At 42.9% G+C, this 26,135-nt stretch overlaps 1 protein-coding gene across 3 annotated transcripts in view; it reads left to right on the forward strand.

Moving 5' to 3' along the window:
• The first annotated feature begins 1,103 nt into the window (after positions 1 to 1,103).
• Positions 1,104 to 26,135, forward strand: part of HNF1A (HNF1 homeobox A) — a 32,835-nt gene continuing 7,803 nt past the window's right edge. The window contains exon 1 of one of the 3 annotated variants that reach the window (XM_073673583.1): positions 1,104 to 1,703. In XM_073673583.1, coding sequence (XP_073529684.1) covers positions 1,384 to 1,703 — 320 coding nt within the window. In that variant the 5' untranslated portion in view covers positions 1,104 to 1,383. Of the gene's footprint in view, positions 1,704 to 3,010; positions 3,200 to 26,135 lie in introns of those variants that run through there. The other 2 variants (XM_073673579.1, XM_073673586.1) reach the window with 2 other exon arrangements.

Raw genomic sequence — 26,135 nt, forward strand, 5'->3', positions numbered from 1 at the left:
ACCAGGTACACAAGAATTGGCCAATTTATGCGCTAGATATCTCAATTATTTTCAACTTGTTAGTTTTTTCTTTAACTGTTCACTCTTAATTATTGAGAATGTGATGTAAACTGTATTGAACAGAGAAAGGTTAATGTTTGGATTATTCTGACCTTATAATATGACAGTATTTGTTTGTAACCATTATCCTGTGGAATTTTTCAATAAAAAGTAAAAAAAAAATAAAAAAAAAAGATCTCAATTATTTCTATTTTCTTGAGCAGTATTGCTATTCAGATTTTTCATGTTTGCGTATTTAGTGGTACAGAGTGCTACTTTATTTTAAATGCATGTGTTTGGGGATAAAAAAACAACAACATTTTTTGCAATTTGTTTTCATTCAATTATTTTGCAATGTTTGGGTTTTACGGGCTCTTTGCTTTCCTGCACATTCAACTTTGATGTAGTTTACAATCATAAATCAGCGGAGAGTAAATCAGAAAAAGACAAATAAAAAAAAGCTACACACTCTCCCATCAGACCAAGTTCACTGACAGATTCTCGGGTAACTCATTCTGTAACCAGCAATACATAGTGCAGCACAGAGGATATGAGCTCAATTGCAAAACCTATTTTTAGCTCCAAATACATGCTTTGAAGAAAAAACAAAATATATAAAAAATGTCCCCAAAGCCTGTCAACCACTTTAGGGGGTCACAGTTTGCAACCTGTAGTACATGTACCCCAACATTATATGTCAAGCCTCTAGGGGCACTCTCACAGTCTTCATACCTCAATGAGCAGGGTAATGTATCATCATAAATTTGGGGTAGTTTTGATACACTATATTTCAATAAGTGGTCTGGACATATTGGGCACCATTGGTGTAGGGACTAGATTAAGCTGATTCAATCATCATTGTATAATTCCATGGTTTCTAACCACTCCCACCACAACCTTGAATCGGTTATCTAGAACATCTATGTTTTTAGATTTTCTCGTTTATAGTTTTTGATTTTTCTTGTTTTATTCCCTGATTTTTGGTCTTTCTCACTCTCTTGTTTTTATTTCCGCTTACTTGCTCTTCCCTTTCTCTCCCCCCTCTCTCACACATGCACTTTGTGCAGAGTTGGGGTCCAAAGTTCAGTAACTTGTGAAGCGCAGGGATAAATATGAACCTTGGAGGATTTACACTGCTCTGATGTAAACAGAGAGTGACAAGGGTCCCTTATCTGCTATGTCTCAGTGAAGACAGTCCGGGGGGTGACCACTTGCTGGTTGTGGCCGCAGAGCAAGTATTTTTGGGGGGGAGGAGGAGACAGAAGGTGGGTAGAGCATGGGCTCCCGCCTGCTGATCCCTATTGCAACCGCAGGATGGTGAGATGTTAGCAGGTAACATTAAGGATGGCGTCTCAGCTTACTTACTTGCAGCACGAACTACTAAGGGCATTGCTGGACTCAGGTGTTACTAAAGAGACTATTACGAAAGCTCTAAACGATGGCAACAGTTATCAATATCCCAGGGATCCTCTGGACGATATGAGTAGTTTGGAAGATGGGGAGCACTGTGTACAGCTTCCCAATGGGCTCGGGGAGCCTCATATGTCAGAAGACGACAGTTCGGAGGATGGGGCAGATTTCACACCTCCAGTTATTAAGGATTTAGAAAGATTAAGCCCAGAGGAGGCTGCTCATCAGAAGGCCGTGGTGGAACGTCTGCTCCAGTAAGATCTTTATACACTTTACTCTCCATTACGCTGTCTACACTTCATACTTATGTTCACATGCTTTTTCCTATTTCATCCACCTTCTTTATTCTTTATCTTTTTCACATAAATGTATTACGCTTATAAAAACATGTTGTAGCAGATAAAATTGTTAGAATTATAATACCATAATGGCAGTCACTTGCATGCAGAATATGCTTTACCTTCAATAGGTGCGACAAAATTGGCTAATGTAAGGCATGTAAACTGTCTCTTGAGTATTTGCCCAGTTTCAGAAGACATTTATAAATCATATTCTCTTTTGATCTTGATCCATAATCTCCCATATTAGGTTTGCAAGTCCTGTTATTTTTATTTTATCCCAGGAAGAATGATAAAGAAAGTCGCTAAGAAATAGAAGAAAAAGTTGTCTCTCAAAATAGTTATCTTCTAATGGTTTAGTCTTCCAACTCCACTCTTTAGGCCACCAAGGTTCCAGATATTTATATAGTATAAAGTCCTCCTCTGAAATTGTGTGGGATCCCTCCATTTTCTTGCTACAATTTTGTCTCTTCTTTGGTGATGCTGATCTTTCGCATAGTTGAGGTTGTATTCGTTCTGCTTATGGTGCTCTGGGTCCTGCTCTGAATCTCCTCAGGGTACTGTGGGTTCTCCTAATCAATGGGGCTCAGGGGGCCTGGGCTGGTTACTAATTATCTAGGCCCTCCATAATTTGTACACTTATAAACCAAATGGCCGCTGCCTTTTGTGATGATTAACTCTGATGATTAACCACTCTAATGCTACTTTGAACTGAGATACAGCGATAGTGCTGCTACGGACGGCATAACAATAATGTTCTGCTTGACTGCCTGCATCGGGCAAACCACTCAGCTGGGCAGATACAGTTGACTAAATTCCATTCCTAATTTGGTTTCTGAAGGTTACACGTTTTCAAACAACTTATGTTAATAGCCAACCTTTCCTGAGCATCGAATTGAGAAATCCCCAATTTTCCAGAGCAGTCCTGACCAAGTATGTCTTCTGGTAACCAATCAATCTTACCTCTGACCATGTCCACCTTTCAATCCCAGGTTCAGTCCAGTTCTAGAATATGATCTGCTCCCTGGTTAGCTTATTAGCAAGGTACTGTGCTTCAGCCCCATGCAACCTACAGAATGAAATAAGAGACACTGTATGCCTGTTTTGGGTCTACTGAGATAGAAATCTCTTCATATGAACTTTCCATTTAAATTGGTTAAGGTGCTATAAATTATCAACCAGCCTCTTGTTTCCTCTGAGTTGATAACTAACTAACTGGGTTACTTATTGTTCACGGAACAAAAGGGAGGTGAAAACGCCCTTAGAAATGACCTTTAAGGATAGACTATGGGGCTGAGGGGTATCACCTGTACCCAGAAAAGCATCCGTATATTTCTACAAGATACATTCAGCGCCAACTCTAAGACATTGTACACGTACTGCACAAGATGGCATTTCCTGAAGATCACAAGGTAATCATTTGTGTAAAGGGACTGAGAAAGTGAACTTTGTTGCATGGTGCTTTTTGAGATTCAGCCTACCCATAAGTAAATCTGAAGGTTAACTGCGTCATTAATCTTTTTCAGTTCGGGACATTTATATGCTTGTTTTGCAAAAGACCCTATGGAACACAGGTGGCCCCTTGATATAAGTGCAGCTTCATGTCCCTAGTACATAGCAGTTATTGTTTACCGTCAGGTTGGACTTTGTGCTTAGATAAGCAGGTATCGGTAGCGAACAGAGGCACCATTTGGCGCTGGGGGAGGGTTTGCCTTGTGTGTCCAGGTGTGTAGAGACACACTATTAGCACATAATGCAGCTCTGAAAAATCCAAAATTTACTTACAATATCAAACTACTTATACAATCAACCATTTTTGTTTTACTACATTTTCATTTACACATGGAACACTCCATGTTCTCTCCCATTATTTAAAAGAATGACAATACAATGCACAACAATCCCATCTACAGTAGTGTTCAAAATAATAGCAGTCCAATATGACTAACCAGATTAACCACAGTTTTTGGTATAAATTATATTACCACATTTCAAACAATTTACCAGTTGGGGCAGTAAATTCTAAGAAAACCAACAGACTCCGCATTCATGATCTGCAATTTTTTTGAGTCTGTGTATTTGAATAATTAATTGAAAGGGGGCGTGTCCAAAATAATATCAGTGTGGAGTTCAATTAGTGAAGTCAATCATTCTGTGAAGAAACAGGTGTGAATCAGGTGGCCCTTATTTAAGGGTAGAGCCAGCACATGTTGTACATGAATTTCTCCTTGAAAGCCTGAGAAATATGTGTCGTTCGAGACATTGTTCAGAAACACAGCGTACTTTGATTAAAAAGTTGATTGGAGAGGGTAAAACTTATAAAGGAGTGCAGACAGTGATAGGATGTTCAGATAAAATGATCTCCAATGCTTTAAAATAGAAAGCAAAACCAGAGAGACGTGGAAGAAAACGGAAGACTACCATTCAAATGGATCAAAGAATAGCCAGAATGGCAATGGCTCAGCCAATGATCAGCTACAAAATGATCAAAGACAGTCTCAAGTTACCTGTGAGCACTGTGACAGTTAGAAGACGCCTGTGTGAAGCCAATCTCTTACCAAGAAGTCCCCGCAAAGTACCACTGTTAAAAAAGAAAAAAAAAACCTTGTACTGAAGCGGATACAATTTGCCAAAAAGCACATCAACTGGCCTAAAGAGAAATGAAGAAACATTTTGTGGACTGATGAAAGTAAATTTGTTCTTTTTGGGTCCAAGGGCCGCAGACAGTTCGTCAGACGACCCCCAAACTCTGCATTCAAGCCACAGTACACTCTGAAGACAGTAAAGCATGGTGGTGCAAGCATCATGATATGGGCATGTTTCTCTTACTATGGTGCCAAACCTATTTACTGCATACCAGGGATCATGGACCAGTTTGCATACAGTACAGACCAAAAGTTTGGACACACCTTCTCATTTAAAGATTTTTCTGTATTTTCATGACTCTGAAAATTGTACATTCACACTGAAGGCATCAAAACTATGAATTAACACATGTGGAATTATATACTTAACAAAAAAGTGTGAAACAACTGAAAATATGTCTTATATTCTAGGTTCTTCAAAGTAGCCACCTTTTGCTTTAATGACTACTTTGCACACTCTTGGCATTCTCTTGATGAGCTTCAAGAAGTAGTCACCGGAAATGGTTTTCACTTCATAGGTGTGCCCTGTCAGGTTTAATAAGTGGGATTTCTTGCCTTATAAATGGGGTTGGGACCATCAGTTGTGTTGTGCAGAAGTCTGGTGGATACACATCTGATAGTCCTACTGAATAGACTGTTAGAATTTGTATTATGGCAAGAGAAAAGCAGCTAAGTAAAGAAAAACGAGTGGCCATCATTACTTTAAGAAATGAAGGTCAGTCAGCGCGAAAAATTGGGCAAACTTTGAAAGTGTCCCCAAGTGCAGTTGCAAAAACCATCAAGCGCTACAAAGAAACTGGCTCACATGAGGACCGCCCCAGGAATGGAAGACCAAGAGTCACCTCTGCTTCTGAGGCTAAGTTTATCCGAGTCATCAGCCTCAGAAAAACAGCAGCTCAGATTAGAGACCAGGTCAATGCCACACAGAGTTCTAGCAGCAGACACATCTCTTCAACAACTGTTAAGAGAAGACTTTGTGCAGCAGGCCTTCATGGTAAAATAGCTGCTAGGAAACCACTGCTAAGGACAGGCAACAAGCAGAAGAGACATGTTTGGGCTAAAGAACACAAGGAATGGACATTAGACCAGTGGAAATCTGTGCTTTGGTCTGATGAGTCCAAATTTGAGATCTTTGATTCCAACCACTGTGTCTTTGTGCAACGCAGAAAAGGTGAACGGATGGACTCTACATGCCTGGTTCCCACCGTGAAGCATGGAGGAGGTGTGATGGTGTGGGGGTGCTTTGCTGATGACACTGTTGGGGATTTATTCAAAATTGAAGGCATACTGAACCAGCATGGCTACCACAGCATCTTGCAGCGGCATGCTATTCCATCCGGTTTGCGTTTAGTTGGACCATCATTTATTTTTCAACAGGACAATGACCCCAAACACACCTCCAGGCTGTGTAAGGGCTATTTGACAAAGAAGGAGAGTGATGGGGTGAAACACCAGATGACCTGGTCTCCACAGTCACCAGACCTTAACCCAATCGAGATGGTTTGGGGTGAGCTGGACCGCAGAGTGAAGGCAAAAGGGCCAACAAGTGCTAAGCATCTCTGGGAGCTCCTTCAAGATTGTTGGAAGACCATTTCCGGTGACCACCTCTTGAAGCTCATCAAGAGAATGCCAAGAGTGTGCAAAGCAGTCATTAAAGCAAAAGGTGGCTACTTTGAAGAAGCTAGAATATGACATATTTTCAGTTGTTTCACACTTTTTTGTTAAGTATATAATTCCACATGTGTTAATTGATAGTTTTGATGCATTCAGTGTGAATGTACAATTTTCATAGTCAAGAAAAAACAGAAAAATCTTTAAATGAGAAGGTGTGTCCAAACTTTTGGTCTGTACTGTATATTAAAATACTTGAAGAGGTCATGTTGCCTTACGCTGAAGAGGATATGCCCTTGAAATGGGTGTTTCAACAAGACAACGACCCTAAACACACAAGTAAATGAGCAAAATCTTGGTTTCAGTCCAACAAAATTGAGGATTATGGAATGGCCAGCTCAATCCTCGGACCTTAATCCGATAGAACACTTGTGAGATGACATCAAAAATGCCATTTCTGAGGCAGCGCCAACAAATGCCAAAAAATTGTGGGATGTAGTCAAAGCATCCTGGGCTGGAATAACAGTTGACAGGAACCAGAAGTTGGTACATATTGTGAGTTTGTAAAGACAAATGCAGACATTGCTATTTTTTAGAACAGCCCAATGTTCATTTGTTATTTTCTGTAAAGTAGTTAAAAATTATATACGGTACATTTCTCTTCATGTTTTGAATTCGAAAACAGTGTGCAATTGCAACTGCTATTATTTTAAACAATACTGTATTTTTAACATGGGTTGTCTTATTAAAACAGTCCCTGTCAGTACATCCGTTTAGGCTATATGGACATTAAAGTGGGGTCCCATTCTGAAAACCATACCAGAGAACCTAAAAGTTAAAAGATCAGGCATGTACAATCTTACATGGGTCAGCTATCCCATGTGTAATGCTACATTTTTCCCCAAGGCTGATCAACAAGGGGTTCCATGAGCTAGACCCATACAGTCAGCTGATGACCTCACAGATGTGAGAGAAAGCTGGTAATGGTGAAACAACCTCCTTAATTGTTTGAAACAATAATGCAACAATCCAAATGCCATGTGTCCCACAAGATACCAAAGAATTAGCGGCACTGATGAGCAGCTTAAAGGGGTTGTCCACTACTACTCAAAATAGCCCAATGTGTTTTTATGCTGAATAGAAGCTTCTTTCTAATTACCTCCCTCTGCTGTTACTGCCTGTGAGCAGCGCTATGGCTGGCCGTTCACAGGCATCACGTGACCCCCGGCTGCAGCCGGCTCTGACATCTGCTGATGTCACGTCATGATTCCAGATGCAGCCGCTGGTCCCTCTTCTGCGTTCCACGATGGCTGCTGGGCTGTGGGCGGGGTTACCCTGCGCGTCACACCCAGTATCCACCGCGCACTCTCCCTCTCCCGATTCATTGGGAAAGCGCGCGGTGGATACTGGGTGTGACGCGGGGAATAACCCAGCCCAGCAGCCACCACGGGGGCCCCAGTGCTGAGTCACGCCTCACCGTCAGCAGGGGGTCACGTGCTGCCTGTGAGCGGCCCGCGAAACAGCAGCGGGAGGTAATTAGAAAGAAGCTTCATTTCATCATAAAAATACATTGGGCGATTTTGAATAGTAGTGGACAATCCCTTTTAATTATTGATTTCCATTGTGTTTCTCTAGTTATACTGAATAGATTTCAGCTCAATGCCTAGACATGACTAACTTTCCACATATAACTTTCTACTATTCTGCTACCAAAAACTACTTTTTATATTTGTTCTACATTTCAAACTGTGTGAGTATGTAAGCCATAGTTTAACATTTCACCCACTTGAGCATGACGTCTGGCTGTAAAATGCATCTATGCCCTTAGGCCTGTACAAGTCATACTTTGTTCCATTTGTGGAGAAAATGTGAACACTTCAATGCTACAAATAATTATTGTATGATCTAGAGCAGTGGTCGGCAAACTTTTTTGCACCAGGGACCGGCTTTAAGCAAGACCAGTTTTCAATGGCCCGGTGGGGGTGGGGGCGGGGCTTTGGTCATATGTGGGTGGGGTTATGGAGGGGTGGAGCTTAGTGCATACTTATCATATAATTATGACATTTATAATGAGAATGTGATTCAACTTACCATAGGTTCAGAATGAGTGGGAGCACCAGGCTTGTTTCCCTGGATCAGTGGGAGCACTGGGCTTGTTTTCCTGCAACAAGACGGTCCAATCTAGGTCCCATCTGATGATGATGACCACTACTGCTGCTACTGGACACAGCCACTGCTGCTATGAATTTTCACTGTTATTTGCTTTTTTCACTTTAACCAGAAAATCTGCTGCTGGGCCGCACGACACCAGAACACAGCTACAGGAGTCATAAGGGTGGGACACCTGACGTCATATCTAGCTGCCCATTAGCATCCAGAGCCCCTCCCCCTCCAACTCGCAGCTAGCAGGAGGGGAAGGAGCGCTGGACACACATGACCTGCTTGTCCCTGCTCCTGCCTGAGCACATTCTGCGAGTAGGGCCGCATGGCTAATTACCTATTCACTGCCAGTCCCTCCTCCTCTTTTCTTATAGGCTACTGATCACATGCTGGCTTTCTCCCTGCTGATCCTCTACAACTGTCAGCGGCGCCGCGGACCGGCTGAAAAACCCCAAAGGCCCGGTCCTGGTCCGCGGACCGGCGGTTGGGGACCTCTGATCTAGAGCACTGGTCCCCAACCTTTCTTACCTTGAGAGCCACATTCAGCTCTGAAAGAGGGTCGCGAACCACATCCAGAAAACCCCCTCCCTACCACAGTAGTGACACCCAAAGCCCACATTATCGGTATAAAGACAACCACAGCTTCTCCACAGAAATCACACCAAGGCAGAATACTTACATCCAGGGATTCCCACCTCATTCTCATTCGATATTCTTACATCAAGCACTCTCGCTGCGCTTACACATCCAGATTCAAGCACCCACTCTATCTGGCAGTATCATCCGATGTCCAGTTTAGACTTAATTAATCTCTCCAATCATAAGGCCAGTATATTCTGTGGTAAGACGACTCACTCGGCCGCTTCCGGAAGTAGACTCAGGAACCGTGCTTTCACTGCAGGCTTTATTATGTGGCATAAAGCCCTGCAGCACCAGCAAAAATAAAAACGACCTTACTGGCAAAACAACAAAAAAACGATAAACGATAGCACAGTCCATAGGTGTGTGGGGTTCGCCCACACAGGTTGTAGCCTAGCCTTCAGCTCCTTCCTGAGCTATGGCTTCCCCAGTCCGGAGACTTTGCCTCTCCAAATACAACAGAAAAAAAAATAGTGACTGAGCATTTAAGCTTGCTCAGCCACACCCTGAAGGGAGGTATGGTGAATGACTTCCCACCCAGTCTCTAGGTCATTCACACAAAACCACATCCTTCAAAATGGTGATTACACCCTCGACACATAAAAGGCTAGGGAAAAAGTTCTAGGTTCAGTTCACACAGGCTGTAGTGACACATTCCTCCCCTCACATACAACATCAGTGACCGTCACATCCAGATCTGCTCTTCTCTGTGAGGCGACTCATAAAAGCCACCATCTGGAGACTTGCCCTTCCTAGATGTTTTCTAGACCTGGTGCTAATGCACCAAGCTGGCAGATAGCCGTGAGCCACACATCATGGTCCCATGAGCCACATGTGGCTCCCGAGCTACAGGATGGGGATCTCTCATCTATAGAGTATTATACGCATAGTATACAAATATCTCTATAAAGGAACCAGCATTACCTTATTATCTAACATCTAGAACTTCAAGGCACTGACACTGAGAATTAGTCATTTCTCTCAATTTGAGTATTAGGTTTGCATTTTTTTTTTTATTAGATGCGTATTTTAAGCTAGGATTCTCCCTGATTGCAGCCATAATTTAATATAAATAATATATAAATCAAAAACATGCAAAAATACAGGCTGTGTATCATATATACTAACAAAACATGGGCCCATTATAGATGTAAATAGAAACTGCTGCATTTTAATGAAAACAAACTTAAAGGAGTTGTCCACTATGCGGACAACACCTCATCAATCTGAATGTTTGGTGTCGATAAAATAAAACCACCTATACACATCTGTGCCAGCGCTGTTCCAGTGGTGTCGGCACTCGCGTTGCCGAGGCTCATGTGAGGTTGTTATGACACGTGAGCCCTGCACACTAAGTGCTGGTGTCACTGTCCCACCTTCGGACATATTGAAGGGCTGCGGCTGCTCTATGACTTCTTGATGTTCGATTTGTCCAAAGGCGGGGACAGTGACGCCAGCGCTGATTAAGTGCAGGGCTCACGTGTCATAACTGCACGAGTGCCCCGAGAACGCGAGTGCCGACACCAGTGGAACGGCGCCCGTACAGGAGGTGAGTATAGGTGTGTTTTTACTTTATTGGTGCCAAACATTCAGATCGAGAAGGGCTTGTCATAGTAGTGGACAACCCCTTTAATTATATAGCCAAGTGAATAAGCGAAGTAACTGTCTTCATATTTGATCAATTAGCCCCATGTAAAGAAAGGGCACCCTGTAATAAGCGGATATTGGTGATAATAAAGTAGTACAGACTTCCTTTGTCTTGTGTCTCTTCTAGCCAAGAATGCAGCCACTGCTTGTACTCCATTACAGAAAATCATACAAGGAGGATCTTTAAAGGAAAAACAACCATTTTTAAAAGACAAAAAAAATAATGGTTAAGTATCTAGGCAGCTGTTAGGATCGGAGGAAGCCACGGCAGGCACCCATCATGTTGCAGAAATGAGAGGCTTTCTGCTGTAGCACAAAACGGGTATTCCAAACAAATGACTATATGCATTATTACCTCCAACTATGTCACACAGGATAAATCTCGGGATCTTCTCCAGCAACCTAGAGGACCAGTCACTTGCTCAAAACAATTGAGTTAAATACCTTTTAAATTTCCCTAAGCTCCCTGATTCTGTCACTCCTTTCCATTCTACACTGCGTCACTCCATTGCAGAGATAGTCACTTTTGTTTCTTCTGCGCACTATGTGAAATCTCTGCTTGCAATCTGACTGGGGCGTTTCTTCAGAGTCTTCTCTGGTGGGTGTGCTCTTTCCCTCCTCCCTCCCAGTCATTGACGGTAACAGCTTGGAAGCTGATCTAGCTATCTAGCAATGTCAAGCTGTGATTGGCAGCGTCTGGGAGGGAGGCGTGAATGTGCATGCCACCAGAGAAGATTCTTCTTGCAAACCAACTGGCAATTTCTTCAGAGATTTCACATAGTGCGCTCCAGAAGAAACAAATGTGAATGTCTCTGCAATGGAGCAACGAAGTTCAATATAAAAAAAAGAGGGGCAGAATGAGGAGAGCACAGGAATTTTTACAAAATATTTATCTCAATTTTTCTGAAGAAATGACCAGTCTTATTTAATGGGAACCTGTGAGTGGATCCTTGCTGCTTGAGGCACAGGCAGCTCCATTATTGCAGACATGTACGTGTCACTCAAACGCTGCGGCATTTCAGAGAAAACACACTTTAAAACAGCAACCAGGGATGACTAGTCACAGAGATATCTTCATCCTGTCCTACACTCCCAAAGACTGACAGGTATTTCCTTGTATACAGAGATAGGTAGAGACCTGTCAATCTAGGTGAGAGGGGAGACATTGGGGGAGGGGGACATACCTTTGTGACTAGTCATCCTAATCACTTCATCTCAGTCTGACATTTAAAAGGTTTTCTCTGGAATGATCCAGCATTTCAGGGTGAAACATACATTTCTGCATCAGAGCCATTCTGATTCACGCTACCTGTAATTTGGGCAGCATGAATCAAGTGGCAGGTTCCCTTTAGGTCCATCATCCAGGCTGTCTTTAAAATCTTAATGAATCAATCACAACATTCTGGAGCAAACAATTTTATGTTTACACTGCTTTTACAGTAAAGAAGTCTCATCAATTAATATAGTCAATAGTTTTTTAATGGGAAAATATTAACATCAAACAGTCCGTTTTACACTAAAGATTTAGAATTAGACAATAGTCTGAAAAGGAAAAATTCTTCAGTAATAAGCAGTGCTCTTTTCAGACCGAATTCCCCTTTCCCTTCTACCAGTTAAATGCATATGATGGCAATAGCTCCTGACAAATACTGTACAATGAACAGAAACCTGTGACGAATGTCACCCATAGGACTCAATTGTGAAAAAATGATGCATTGTACTACTCCTTAGGGATACCTGGATGTGTTTAACAAATGCATTGAGATGGATTCTAAGGGTGCTTTCACATTGCGCTTTTCTGCACTTTCGTGGGTCCCGTCGGGGCTGGCGTCCGAATCCCCCTGCAAAACGGGATTCAACCAATGAATATAATTGTGCAGGCAGAGCTAATATGAACTCTGACATGCATCATTTTCAGGTGTATACGCCTAGTGGAGGTGGACACTCAGATGTAGTAGACTGCGTTGTCTGGGTGTCTGCCTCAAGGAGGCGTACACACTCGAAAATTATGCACGCGAGAGGGCACATTTGCTCTGCCGGCACCATTATACCCTTTGATCCCGTTGGCCCATACATCCAAATCCCGTTTTGCAGGGGGAGGTGGGGTTTCGGATGCAAGCCCTGAAGGGACACGCAAATGGTCAGAAAAATGCAATGTGAAAGCACCCTTAGATACTTACTCGGTTTAACTAACTGAATCCAAAAGGTTAACTTACCCTCTACTTTTATTACCCTGTGTTTCTTGATAACTTAACACTTTCAGAGCCACAAAAGGATAATAAATAATAATACTCATTCACTGACTACAATCCAATAAAACACAAAAATATTTATAAAACAGGAGGGAAAGTAAAAAAAAAAAAAAAACTTTCAGATTTTATTAACTAATAGTTAAATCAGTGTATCTAACTGTGTGGTTATTTAATTTTCTCACAATGGATGAGAGTAAAGAGTAAAGTCATGTCTAAAACCCAGACTAAGGGAAGATATAGGAGAGGGAGAAGAGGGGGTCGAGTCCATGTGGGTAGAGATAGAGGGAACTAAAAATAATAATAAAATATTACTGAGGGTCTGCTATAAGCCACCCAATATAACAGAGGAGAATGAGAATCTGCTATTAGGACAAATAGACAAAGTAGCAAAACATAATGAAGTGATTGTAATGGGGGATTTCAACTACCCGGATATTGACTGGGAAACAGAAACCTGTAGATCTCAGAAAGGAAAAAGGTTCTTGACAAATATTAAGGATAATTATCTCTCCCAGCTAGTGCAGGAACCAACGAGAGGGACGGCCGTGTTGGACTTAATATTGACTAATAGGCCTGATAGAATAACTGAGGTACAGATAGGGGGGCACCTAGGTAATAGCGACCATAATATTATCGACTTCAAAACGCCCTTCAGTAGGGTTATCAATAAGGGAACAACAAAAACATTAAACTTTAGGAGGGCGAAGTTTGATCAGCTGAAAGAAAACCTTCAACTTATTGACTGGGACAAAGTACTTAATCAACGGAATACGAATAGTAAATGGGAAACCTTCAAAAGAATTCTGAATACTCAGTGCGAGAGATATATACCGTATGGGAATAAAAGGGCCAGAAATAAGAGGAAACCAATATGGTTGAACAAGAACGTAAAAGGGGCGTTAAATGGCAAAAAAGAGGCATTCAAGAGATTAAAACAGGAAAACAGTAAGGAGGCACTAATGTGTTACAAGGAAAAAACGAGAACCTGTAAAAAACAAATAAAAATAGCGAAGCAGGAAACAAAGAAACGTATTGCTAGGGAAAGTAGATCAAATCCCAAACTGTTCTTTACGTATATAAATAGTAAAAGGATTAAATCGGATAATATTGGACCGATAAAAAGTGAGGAAGGCAAAATCATAGAGAAAGATGAGGATAAAGCTAATCTATTAAATAATTTTTTTTCGACAACTTTCACAAAGGAAATCGAACTAACAGGAGAAATGAGAAGTGACAGGCTTAATCCTCCACTAAGTATGACAAATCTAACCCAAGCTGGGGTACAGAAACGCCTCAGTAACATTAAAATAAACAAATCACCAGGACCTGATGGCATACACCCACGGGTACTAAGGGAACTAAGTAATGTGATAGACTGACCGTTATATCTTATATTTAAGGACTCTGTTGAGACTGGGTCTGTGCCACTTGATTGGCGACAGGCGAATGTAGTGCCAATATTCAAAAAGGGAGCGAAAAGTGACGCCGGAAACTATCGGCCGGTGAGTCTGACGTCCGTTGTGGGCAAAATTTTTGAAAGCTTCATTAAAGAGGCAATTACGGAGCATCTTGATGCTAATAATCTTTTAATCCCGAACCAACATGGATTCATGAGGAATCGCTCCTGCCAAACAAACCTGATTGACTTCTACGAGGAGGTTAGCTCTCGAGTAGATCAGGGGGAACCAGTGGATGTCGTGTATCTCGACTTCTCAAAAGCGTTCGATAGCGTGCCACATAATAGGTTGGTATACAAAATGAGAATGATGGGGCTGGGGGAAAATGTCTGCAAGTGGGTAGCTAACTGGCTAAAGGATAGAAGGCAGAGGGTGGTTATAAATGGAATATACTCAGATTGGGTAAGCGTCACTAGTGGGGTACCACAGGGGTCTGTACTAGGCCCAATGTTATTTAATATCTTTATTAACGACATAGTCAATGGGATAAATAGTAAAATATCAATATTTGCAGATGACACAAAGTTATGTAAAACAATTAATACAAAAGAGGACAGTGCAGACCTACAGAGGGATTTGGATAAGCTGGGTAGGTGGAGCATTAAATGGCAAATGAGGTTTAACGAGGAGAAATGTAAGGTCATACATATGGGAAGGAAAAATGGAAGTCACCAGTACTCACTGAATGGGAAATCATTGGGGAATTCAGAGATGGAGAAGGACTTGGGCATCTTGATTGATAGCAAACTAAATTGGAGTGCCCAAAGTCAGGCCGTTGCTGTAAGGGCAAACAGGGTAATGGGATGTATCAGAAGAGGTATAGCTGCAAAGGATGAGAACATTGTTCTTCCACTGTGCAAAGCACTGGTCAGACCACACTTGGAATACTGTGCTCAGTTATGGGCCCCAATATATAGAAAGGATATAAATGAGCTTGAAAAGGTACAAAGGAGGGCAACAAAATTAATAAAGGGAATGGAGGGACTGCAATACCCAGAGAGGTTGGCAAAACTAGAACTATTCAGCCTGGAAAAGAGAAGGTTGAGGGGGGACATAATAAATGTGTACAATTATGTTAGGGGACAGTATAGAGATCTTGCCCGGGATTTGTTCAAAAGGAGGGATATTACGGTAACAAGAGGGCACTCACTAAGACTGGAAGAGAAAAGGTTTCAGCACCAGCATAGGAAGGGGTTCTTTACGGTAAGAGCAGTGAGAATATGGAATTCACTGAGTGAGGAGACGGTAATGTCGGATTCACTACACCAGTTCAAGCGGGGACTGGATGCATTTCTAGATACCAGGCAGATTTCAGCATATACTTAAAAATAAAATAAAATAGTATGTTGATACAGGGATTTATTCTGACTGCTGGTTTCAGAGTCGGGAGGAAATTTTTCCTCAGGTGAAGATTGGCCAAATCATTTGGGGTTTTTGCCCTCCTCTGGATCAACTTTAGCAATTACAGAACTAACAGGTCGAACTTGATGGACGCAAGTCTTTATTCGGCTTTACAAACTATGTTACTATGTAAAAAATGATGACGGAAATATATTTCACTAATTTAAGAGTCAGATATTGAATAGAGTTTTTGAATAAAGTGTGCTGAAAATACACAATCAAGCAGCAGCAAAAAATATGACTTGGATGGCAGTTTCCATAAATCAACCTACATGCAAAACCTCTGTTGCAGTAGGTTAAAAACAAACTTATTCTGAAATATTCTCACACCGAAATGTGTTTAGGCTTTATCATATGATGAAGTACAGACATTTGGATGGCTCTGGTTCTGATGATGGAGGAACTATGGTGTCAACCACACTGATAGCCCAACTTTGTGGCCCAGATCTTTGCGGGGAAGTGTGGCCTATTCCCGGATAATAATCAGTCAGAGCTCCATGAATCACGTGAGTGTTCTGCGTTTTTCACGGATAGAACACATACAGGCTGTAGGATGTTCATAAATTGTTTTTTGAAAAAAATTAGGATAGAAATTACAATAAGAGTAAAACTTTGCACTGTTATTTGTTTTTAAAACTGTGTGCTTTTTTTAACTAGCTTTGAACAAAATTATTTTTGCCGCACAATGTACCGTACCCTGTAGAATGTAAGGCCGCAAGGGCAGGGTCCTCTTCCTTCTGTACCAGTCTATCATTGTTAGCTTACTGCAAGTAATATCTGTATTTTGTTAGTAACCCCTTCTCATGTACAGCACCATGGAATCAATGGGGCTATGGAAATAAGTAATAAGTCACAAAACTACTTTAAACCCCCTACAATGATTAAAAAAAAAAAAAAATTACATACAATTCACGAAGTGACCCTAATGGTAAATTTCTGCCCGTTGCCCTTAGTCATCTTACACAACCTCACTGGTAGAGCAGAACTGAGCAAACATGTTGCAACTGTTTAAAAGGTCTCAACAAAAATGTAGAGCATGTGCTCTCAACAACATACTCCTTTTATTCTCAGTAAAGTAACTGATGGACATAGCATACATGCTGACAAAATTGGCACAAATGCAATAAGAAATTTTGCTTTAAAAATATGTAGCACAAAAATGGTGCAAATCATGCCAATAAGATGGAGGAAATAAAATTATACATTTCCCCCTTATATTCTAACTCTACTCTGCTTATTATACCTTAGACCTTATTCAGATTTAATTTTTCATGTACATCTTCTATCCCTGTTTTTCATAGATAGAACATGCACCCATTATAGTCTACGGGGCTGTTCACATGTCTGTTTTATGTCAGTTTTTGATCTGAGTCACAGAGCAAACTTATACAAGTCTGCGGGTTGGTGAAAATCACAAACACAACATGGATGTACAATCCCATGTGCTGTCTGTGATTAACATTGCAATGTAGAGGAGAAGCTCTCTCATTTATTTCTCCATAAACACTAATGAAACACTGACGGAAAAAAATTGACACTGACCAACACTGATACAACTCGGATGAAAGCCTTAGTTACTTACCGGTAACGGGATTTTTCGGAGCCCATGACAGCACCACGTGAGAGAGAGGATCCGCCCATCAAGGACAGGAAACCTACAGGTTAAAAAGGGCGGCCCTCTCTTCCCGCCTCAGTTTAGTTAACAGAGCATGAGAGTACCGCCAAGGTTAGTTATAACAAAACATAATCACATTAAGTACATTACTTTTCATCAATTTCCCACAAGGGTGCACAAAAAGAAATAAACTCTACGGGAGTGTACAACACCAGTGAAGGGAGGGAATATACGGGTGCTGTCATGGGCTCCGAAAAATCCCGTTACCGGTAAGTAACTAAGGCTTTATTCGGTCTCCCATGACAGCACCACGTGAGAGAATTACAGAGACGAAGGAAATTAGGGAGGGACCACAGCTTGAAGCACCCTTCTCCCGAAAGTGAGATCTGCAGAGCCACCCAGATCCAATCTATAGTGCCTATAGAAAGTAGAGGGAGAAGACCAAGTGGCAGCCTTATAAATTTCCTCAATGGAAAGCCCTGTCTTCTCCGCCCAGGAGGTTGATAGAATTCTGGTAGAATGCGCCCTCAATCCCTCCGGTATCTCTTTATCCCCTGAGGAGTATGAGAGGGAAATGGCCTCCTTGATCCATCTAGCGATTGTAGCCTTTGAGGCCTTACAACCCTTTCTAGCCCCCTGATAGCAAATAAATAGGGACTTATCCTTTCTAAATCCATGTGATAGTTCTAAGTACTTTAGTACGCACCTCCTAACGTCTAAAGTGTGAAGCCTCTCCTCTTTTTGATTTTTGGGCGGGAAGCAAAAAGTCGGGAGAACTATCTCCTGGGTTCTATGGAATCGAGTGGCCACTTTAGGAAGAAAGGCCGGATCAGGTTTTAATATAATCCTATCGTCCAGAATTGCGTAAATGGAGGGCATATTGAAAGGGCCTGTAGGTCACTGACTCTCCTGGCTGAAGTTAGGGCTACTAACTGGACCGTCTTTAGGAAAATAATTTTGGGGGAGACTAAATCTAGTGGCTCAAAAGGAGGACTGGTCAAGGCATCTAATACAAAATTCAAATCCCAGGGAGACATCTTTACCTTGGTAATGGGTCTACACCTAAAGGAAGCTTTTATAAAACAGGCTATCCAATAGTTATCTGCAATATTGGAAGAAAATAAAGCCCCCAACGCCGACACCTGTACTTTCAAGGTACTGGTAGAGAGACACAATTCTAAGCCCCGCTGCAGAAATTCCAGAATTTTCCCAATAGGGGGCCCCTCCTCCACCTTAACTTCTGCAAAGGACAGAAACTTCCTCCAGGTCCTGGCATAAATACGGGTGGTAACAGGTTTTCTGCTAGCCAGGAGAGTATTCACTACATTTGCGGGGAATCCTTTGTTGGTCAATAACACCCTCTCAAATTCCACGCCGTCAAATGTAGACTCGGGGTTGGAGGATGGGAAAGTGGCCCCTGAGTGAGGAGGTCCGGAATCTCCAGAAGAACCCAGGGATCTGATATGGACATCTTCCGGAGACAAGGGAACCACGGTCTTTTGGGCCAAAAGGGGCATATGAGTATCACTCTAGCCCGGTCTGCCTTGATCTTTCTTATTACCGCTGGGAGCAGGATCATGGGAGGGAAGGCATATGCCAGAGGAAATCTCCAGGGAACCATGAAGGCGTCCACTGCCAGGGGTTCTTCTCTGGGGTCTAAGGAACAAAAATTTTCCACTTTACGATTGGGTCTTGTTGCGAATAAGTTCACAGTTGGAAGGCCCCACATTTCCACGATTCTGGAGAATATTCGCGTATTTAGGGACCACTCTCCCTCTTTTACAGAAGTACGGCTGAGGAATCCGCTGTGATGTTTTCCTTCCCTTTTAGATGAGTAGCCGAAAGAGAGGGACAATGATCTTCGGCTTTCAGCAGAAGTGCGTTCGCTACCCTCATCAAGTTTCTTGAGCGGGTTCCCCCTTGGTGGTTTATGTAAGCTACCGTGACTTGATTGTCTGAGAGTATAAGGACATGCTGGCCCTGTAAATATATAAGGAACTCGTTGAACGCATGCTGCATCGCCAGAAGCTCCTTAACATTTGATCACAACTGTCGCTCACTGCTTGACCAGGTTCCCTGCACTAATCTCCCTTCAAAGTGAGCTGCCCAACCTGTAGCACTTGCATCAGTGGACAAGACTGCAGTTGGACTACATTCCCAGGGAACCCCTTTAGCAAGATTGTCTTGTCGCAACCACCAACGAAGGGACCTTATGGCACGAGGACCTAGCGTAAACTCACGGTCTAGATGCTCCTCTAAAGCTGCGTTATTGTACAACACATCCCACTGAAAAGCTCTTGAATGTAATTGTGACCAAAGAGCCGCAGGAAAAGTGGAGGTGAATGTTCCCAATAGTGACATGGCCTTACGGAGTGACATAGAAGGTTTACGTATACATTGTGCTACCAACCCCCGGATTCTATCAATTTTTTCTTCTGGAAGACAACATAGCTGTTTCCTGGAATCCAATATGACCCCCAGATATTGTTGTACCTTGAGTGGAGATAGTCTAGACTTTTCTAAATTTAGAAACCACCCCAAGCTCTTTAAGACCGACATGGTCTCCCGCAGGTGGGTCTCGCACTGAACCAACGAGTTCCCCACTATCAGGAGATCATCCAGGTAAGGGATAATTAGAATGTCCCTTTCTCTTACATGTGCCATAACTTCCACCATTACTTTAGTAAAAACTCGCGGGGCTATAGCTAAACCGAAGGGGAGTGCAGTGTATTGAAAGTGTTTAACCACCCCGTCAATTCCAATGGCCAGCCTCAAGTATTTCTGATAGTGACTATGAATTGGGATATGGTAATACGCATCTTTGAGATCGAGCACTACCATATAGCATTGGGGAAAAAGTAACTTTATTACGGATTTTAAAGACTCCATTTTAAAGGTGTGTATTTTAAGGAAATTATTCAGGGATTTCAGATTTATGATTGTCCTGAAACTTCCATCCGGTTTCGGAACCAAGAAGAGCGGGGAGTAGAAACCAAGACCCTTTTCAGCCTCCGGAACCTCAATCAGGACGTGCTTTCTTATTAGGGTTTGTACTTCCGAAACGAGGGCAGCCTGGCGTTCTGGGGAAGAACTGGAGGGAACAACCATGAATCTTTTGTGAGGCAATGCTTTAAATTGAAATTTAAGACCATACTTAATCAGGCTTTAAATCCAATTACTATGAGAAATCTGTTCCCAAGCTGGGACAAAAAATGATAATCTCCCTCCCACCTGGGCTGATTGTGTATCCCCTGGATTCTGCTCAATTTTTGGAGACGGACCAAAGAGTAGACTTCTACCTTTTCGACCCCTTTCATCAGACTTGTCTTGCTCCCTGAAATATCTCTTCCGGAAAAATTTCCTCTTACGGAACGATCTCTTAAAGGAGGGTAGAGGTACTGATGGAAACCCCCTCTTAGGGTCCCCAGCTTTCTCCAATAAGTCATCCATGGTCTGACCAAAGAGGTATTGTGCACAGTCTGAATTTAGTCTGTAAATCCCCTGGCCAGCATTTAATCCACAAGGCTCGCCGAGCCGCATTTGACAGTGCTGCTGATTTTGCTGCCAACCTTACTGAGTCCACAGATGCATCCGCAAGAAAAGCTGCCGCCCCCTGAACCAGTGGAAGGGAAGAAATAATGTCTTTCCTAGAAGTCCCATCCTTCAACTGACTGTCTAGCTGTTCAAGCCACACCATCAGGGCTCTGGACGTGCAGGTAGCTGCTACTGTTGGTCTCAGTGCTCCTGCAGCTGTCTCCCATGCCCCTTTCAAGAAAGTATCAGCCCGTCTGTCTAAGGGGTCTCTCAATGCACCCATATCATCGAACGGGAGGGAAGTTCTTTTCGCTGCTTTGGTAACAGCAACATCCAGCTTGGGTGCTTTTAACCAGGAGGAACACATAGCATCCTCAAATGGATATTTCCTTTTAAAGGATGGAGGAACACTACCCTTCTTGTCAGGTTTCCTCCACTCCTTATCAATGAGGTCTTTCACCTTTGAATTTACCGGAAATACCCTTCTTTTCTTTAGCCCCAGAATACCAAACATAACATCCTCAGCTGATTTCTCTACCCTCGTGTCCACTATCCCCATTGTAGATCGGACGGCTTTTACTAGGGCATCGACCTCCTTCAGGGGAAAGCACTGTCTATCTGGCTCACTGTCAGAAGAAGAGAAGGCGGAGGAGGAGGCGAACGACAGTTCAGAGTCTGAACCCGGCTGGGTTTCTTGAGGAATATGCCCAGACTCTGAACCCTGCAATGCTTTGCCTATTTCTTCCCTTATTAAAGTTCTTAGGCCTAGGGAAAAATCTGGGGTTTCCTCCGACATCATTTTGCTAACACACAGCTGGCATAACCTCTTGCTATATGAATCAGGGAGTGGACAGCTGCATAAGGCACATTCTCTGTGCTTGGATTTCGAGGAACATTTCTTGCTCTAAAAGAAAGTTATAGATAGAAAGAAGGAGGAAATAGTAGAACTTTCACGAAGATTCCACTCACCCCACAGAGCCTTCGGTACCGTAGAAGCAGAGGAATCCAACATGCATGGCGAGGAATCACGCCGCACCGGACCGTCCTTCCTGCTCTTAGTGGCAGCTCTTCTAGCTGAACGACCAGACCCTAGCCAGGAATGGCGCTGCGCCACTAGTTGTGAGGGCTCCCCAGAGGGCTGCTCCTGCAGCAGATGTTGTTGCCTAGGTGACAGCTCTTGTGAAACTTCCATAATTACAGTGTAAGAATGGGCTGGGAAGCACCTCTGTATGTTACCAGACCCTTTATATACTGGCCATACCGGTACCATGTGTGGGTGTGTGCTCTTTTTTTTTTTTTTTTTTCCCCCCCAGGAGGGCGTTACCTGCTCCTTGGTCTTCCTCCCCAGGTGGCCAGGTGGGTTCCTCGCCGCCAGGACCTTAATCCCCCGGCGTTCAGCTGCTCGCGCGCAAAATTCAAACGAGCTCCGCCCCTTCCGGTGACGTCACAGGGACTTCCTGCCCGGCGCACCGGAAGTCACGTCAGTAGGTCGCGCCTGTCACGTGCCCCGCCGGCGCGACCTGGATCTCCTGCAAATTGTAGCGGGGGGGGGGGGGAAGCCCGCTAGCGGCCCCACACCTGGCGGACATCTACCTCCCCGTGAGGCGATGTCGCGCCCACCGCAACGCTCACGGAGGTGCCCCACTGAGCCCTACCGTGGCGTCTCCAGAGGACCGGGACGGACCGGCTCCAACCACCTGCTGTGGCCCTCTCTGGGACAGGAGTCCATCTTCTGCAGGTAAGCCTGCGAGGTCTCCCATCATGGACAGGAAACCTAAACTGAGGCGGGAAGAGAGGGCCGCCCTTTTTAACCTGTAGGTTTCCTGTCCTTGATGGGCGGATCCTCTCTCTCACATGGTGCTGTCATGGGAGACCGAATAAAAACACTGATGACATTTGGACTGTTTTTTTGAGCACGTGAAAAATCACTGACGTCTGAAAGAGGCCTAAAAGAACATATCCATCTACATAGATGGATATGTTTCCATGTTTTAAAAACTAACAACATTGCAAATAACCTTATTAAAATTTAGCCCAATTCTCCTGCTAGCTCTACTTTTTTTTATGGTTTACTGCTCATTGACAGAGCAACCAACCACCATTCCTGGACAGGGCAGTGCTTACAAGCTGTTTCCTTCTCTGCTTGTAAGCACTGCACTAAAGCCAGAATGGGCAGCTCCCAATTAGTGATGAGTGAGCATGCTTGTTACTCGAGATTTACGAGAATGCTCAGGTGTTTTCCGAGTATCTTCGGCGTGCTCGAATGTTATGTTTGAGTCACTCCATGTGCATGATTTGTGACTGTTTGACAGCTTTAATACATGTGAGGAAAGCCTAACAAACAGGCAATCCTCACATGTATTAAAGCTGTCAAACAGTCGCAAATCATGCACACACAGTGACTAACATAACATTCGAGCATGCCGCAAATGCTCGCTGAAAGGGTTAACAGAACACGGTTGCTGATCACTACTCCCAATGTCAATCGACCTCTCTCCAGGCCCACTGCGCCTGTAATGGTGTGAGGCAATGCTGAATCATATAACCACATTGGGAGCACATATAGTTCAGGCAAGTTGTGGTGTAAAAATGGTACTTGTCTGTACCGTCACCCAAGCTGGAGCGTAACCAACTCAACCAGCAAGTCAGAAGGTAGGGGAACAGTGAGCTCCTGCTTGACAAGACAGGAACAGCTATTAAAGGGATTGTCCTAGCAGGACAACCCCTTCTTAAACTAAATTTTAGGCCCCAATAAAATAAATAAATCCTATAATCACCTCTGGTGCTGGCTCCATTGCAGTGGTGTCGGCACTTGCGGTCTTGGGGCTGTGATGTCTTGGAATGACACGTGATGCCCGGCACCCAATCAGCGCTGGTGTCACTATCTCTGCCTTCGGGCAAACTGAACATGAAGAGGAAGACGGGGCTGCAGCTTATCCCAAACTTCCTCTTCATGTTCAGTTTGCACGAAGGCAGAGACAGTGACACCAGCGCTGATTGGGTGCCGGGCATCACGTGTCATTCCACTGCATCAAAGCCCCAAGACCGCAAGTGCCGACACCGCTGGAATGGAGCCAGCACGGGAGGGAAGCATAGTTTTTTTTTTTATTTTATTGGGGCAGAACATTTAGATTAAGAAGGGGTTGTCCTAGTAGTGGACAACCCCTTTAAAATGTAAAAAAGTTTTTATAGTAAAAAAAAAAAAAAACATTTGTAAATATAGTAACATAGTTTGTAAAGCCGAATAAAGACTTGCATCCATCAAGTTCGACCTGTTAGTTCTGTAATTGCTAAAGTTGATCCAGAGGAGGGCAAAAACCCCAAATGATTTGGCCAATCTTCACCTGAGGAAAAATTCCCTCCCGACTCTGAAACCAGCAGTCAGAATAAATCCCTGTATCAACTTACTATTTTATTTTTAAGTATATGCTGAAATCTGCCTGGTATCTAGAAATGCATCCAGTCCCCGCTTGAACTGGTGTAGTGAATCCGACATTACCGTCTCCTCACTCAGTGAATTCCATATTCTCACTGCTCTTACCGTAAAGAACCCCTTCCTATGCTGGTGCTGGAACTTTTTCTCTTCCAGTCTTAGTGAATGCCCTCTTGTTACCGTAATATCCCTCCTTTTGAACAAATCCCTGGCAAGGTCTCTATACTGTCCCCTAACATATTTGTACACATTTATTATGTCCCCCCTCAACCTTCTCTTTTCCAGGCTGAATAGTCCTAGTTTTGCCAACCTCTCTGGGTATTGCAGTCCCTCCATTCCCTTTATTAATTTTGTTGCCCTCCTTTGTACCTTTTCAAGCTCATTTATATCCTTTCTATATATTGGGGCCCATAACTGAGCACAGTATTCCAAGTGTGGTCTGACCAGTGCTTTGTACAGTGGAAGAACAATGTTCTCATCCTTTGCAGCTATACCTCTTCTGATACATCCCATTACCCTGTTTGCCCTTACAGCAGCGGCCTGACTTTGGGCACTCCAATTTAGTTTGCTATCAATCAAGATGCCCAAGTCCTTCTCCATCTCTGAATTCCCCAATGATTTCCCATTCAGTGAGTACTGGTGACTTCCATTTTTCCTTCCCATATGTATGACCTTACATTTCTCCTCGTTAAACCTCATTTGCCATTTAATGCTCCACCTACCCAGCTTATCCAAATCCCTCTGTAGGTCTGCACTGTCCTCTTTTGTATTAATTGTTTTACATAACTTTGTGTCATCTGCAAATATTGATATTTTACTATTTATCCAGTTGACTATGTCGTTAATAAAGATATTAAATAACATTGGGCCTAGTACAGACCCCTGTGGTACTAGTGTGCTATCGAACGCTTTTGAGAAGTCGAGATACACGACATCCACTGGTTCCCCCTGATCTACTCGAGAGCTAACCTCCTCGTAGAAGTCAATCAGGTTTGTTTGGCAGGAGCGATTCCTCATGAATCCATGTTGGTTCGGGATTAAAAGATTATTAGCATCAAGATGCTCCGTAATTGCCTCTTTAATGAAGCTTTCAAAAATTTTGCCCACAACGGAAGTCAGACTCACCGGCCGATAGTTTCCGGCGTCACTTTTCGCTCCCTTTTTGAATATTGGCACTACATTCGCCTGTCGCCAATCAAGTGGCACAGACCCAGTCTCAACAGAGTCCTTAAATATAAGATATAACGGTCAGTCTATCACATTACTTAGTTCCCTTAGTACCCGTGGGTGTATGCCATCAGGTCCTGGTGATTTGTTTATTTTAATGTTACTGAGGCGTTTCTGTACCCCAGCTTGGGTTAGATTTGTCATACTTAGTGGAGGATTAAGTTTGTCACTTCTCATTTCTCCTGTTAGTTCGATTTCCTTTGTGAAAGTTGTCGAAAAAAAATTATTTAATAGATTAGCTTTATCCTCATCTTTCTCTATGATTTTGCCTTCCTCACTTTTTATCGGTCCAATATTATCCGATTTAATCCTTTTACTATTTATATACGTAAAGAACAGTTTGGGATTTGATCTACTTTCCCTAGCAATACTTCTCTCTGTTTCCTCCTTCGCTATTTTTATTTGTTTTTTACAGGTTCTCGTTTTTTCCTTGTAACACATTAGTGCCTCCTTACTGTTTTCCTGTTTTAATCTCTTGAATGCCTCTTTTTTGCTATTTAACGCCCCTTTTACGTTCTTGTTCAACCATATTGGTTTCCTCTTATTTCTGGCCCTTTTATTCCCATACGGTATATACCTCTCGCACTGAGTATTCAGAATTCTTTTGAAGGTTTCCCATTTACTATTCGTATTCCTTTGATTAAGAACTTTGTCCCAGTCAATAAGTTGAAGGCTTTCTTTCAGCTGATCAAACTTCGCCCTCCTAAAGTTTAATGTTTTTGTTGTT

This window comes from Phyllobates terribilis, unplaced genomic scaffold, assembly GCF_046119375.1.
Source record: "Phyllobates terribilis strain yellow unplaced genomic scaffold, ASM4611937v1 Scaffold_1__5_contigs__length_1240528914, whole genome shotgun sequence".
Classification (NCBI taxonomy): domain Eukaryota; kingdom Metazoa; phylum Chordata; class Amphibia; order Anura; family Dendrobatidae; genus Phyllobates; species Phyllobates terribilis.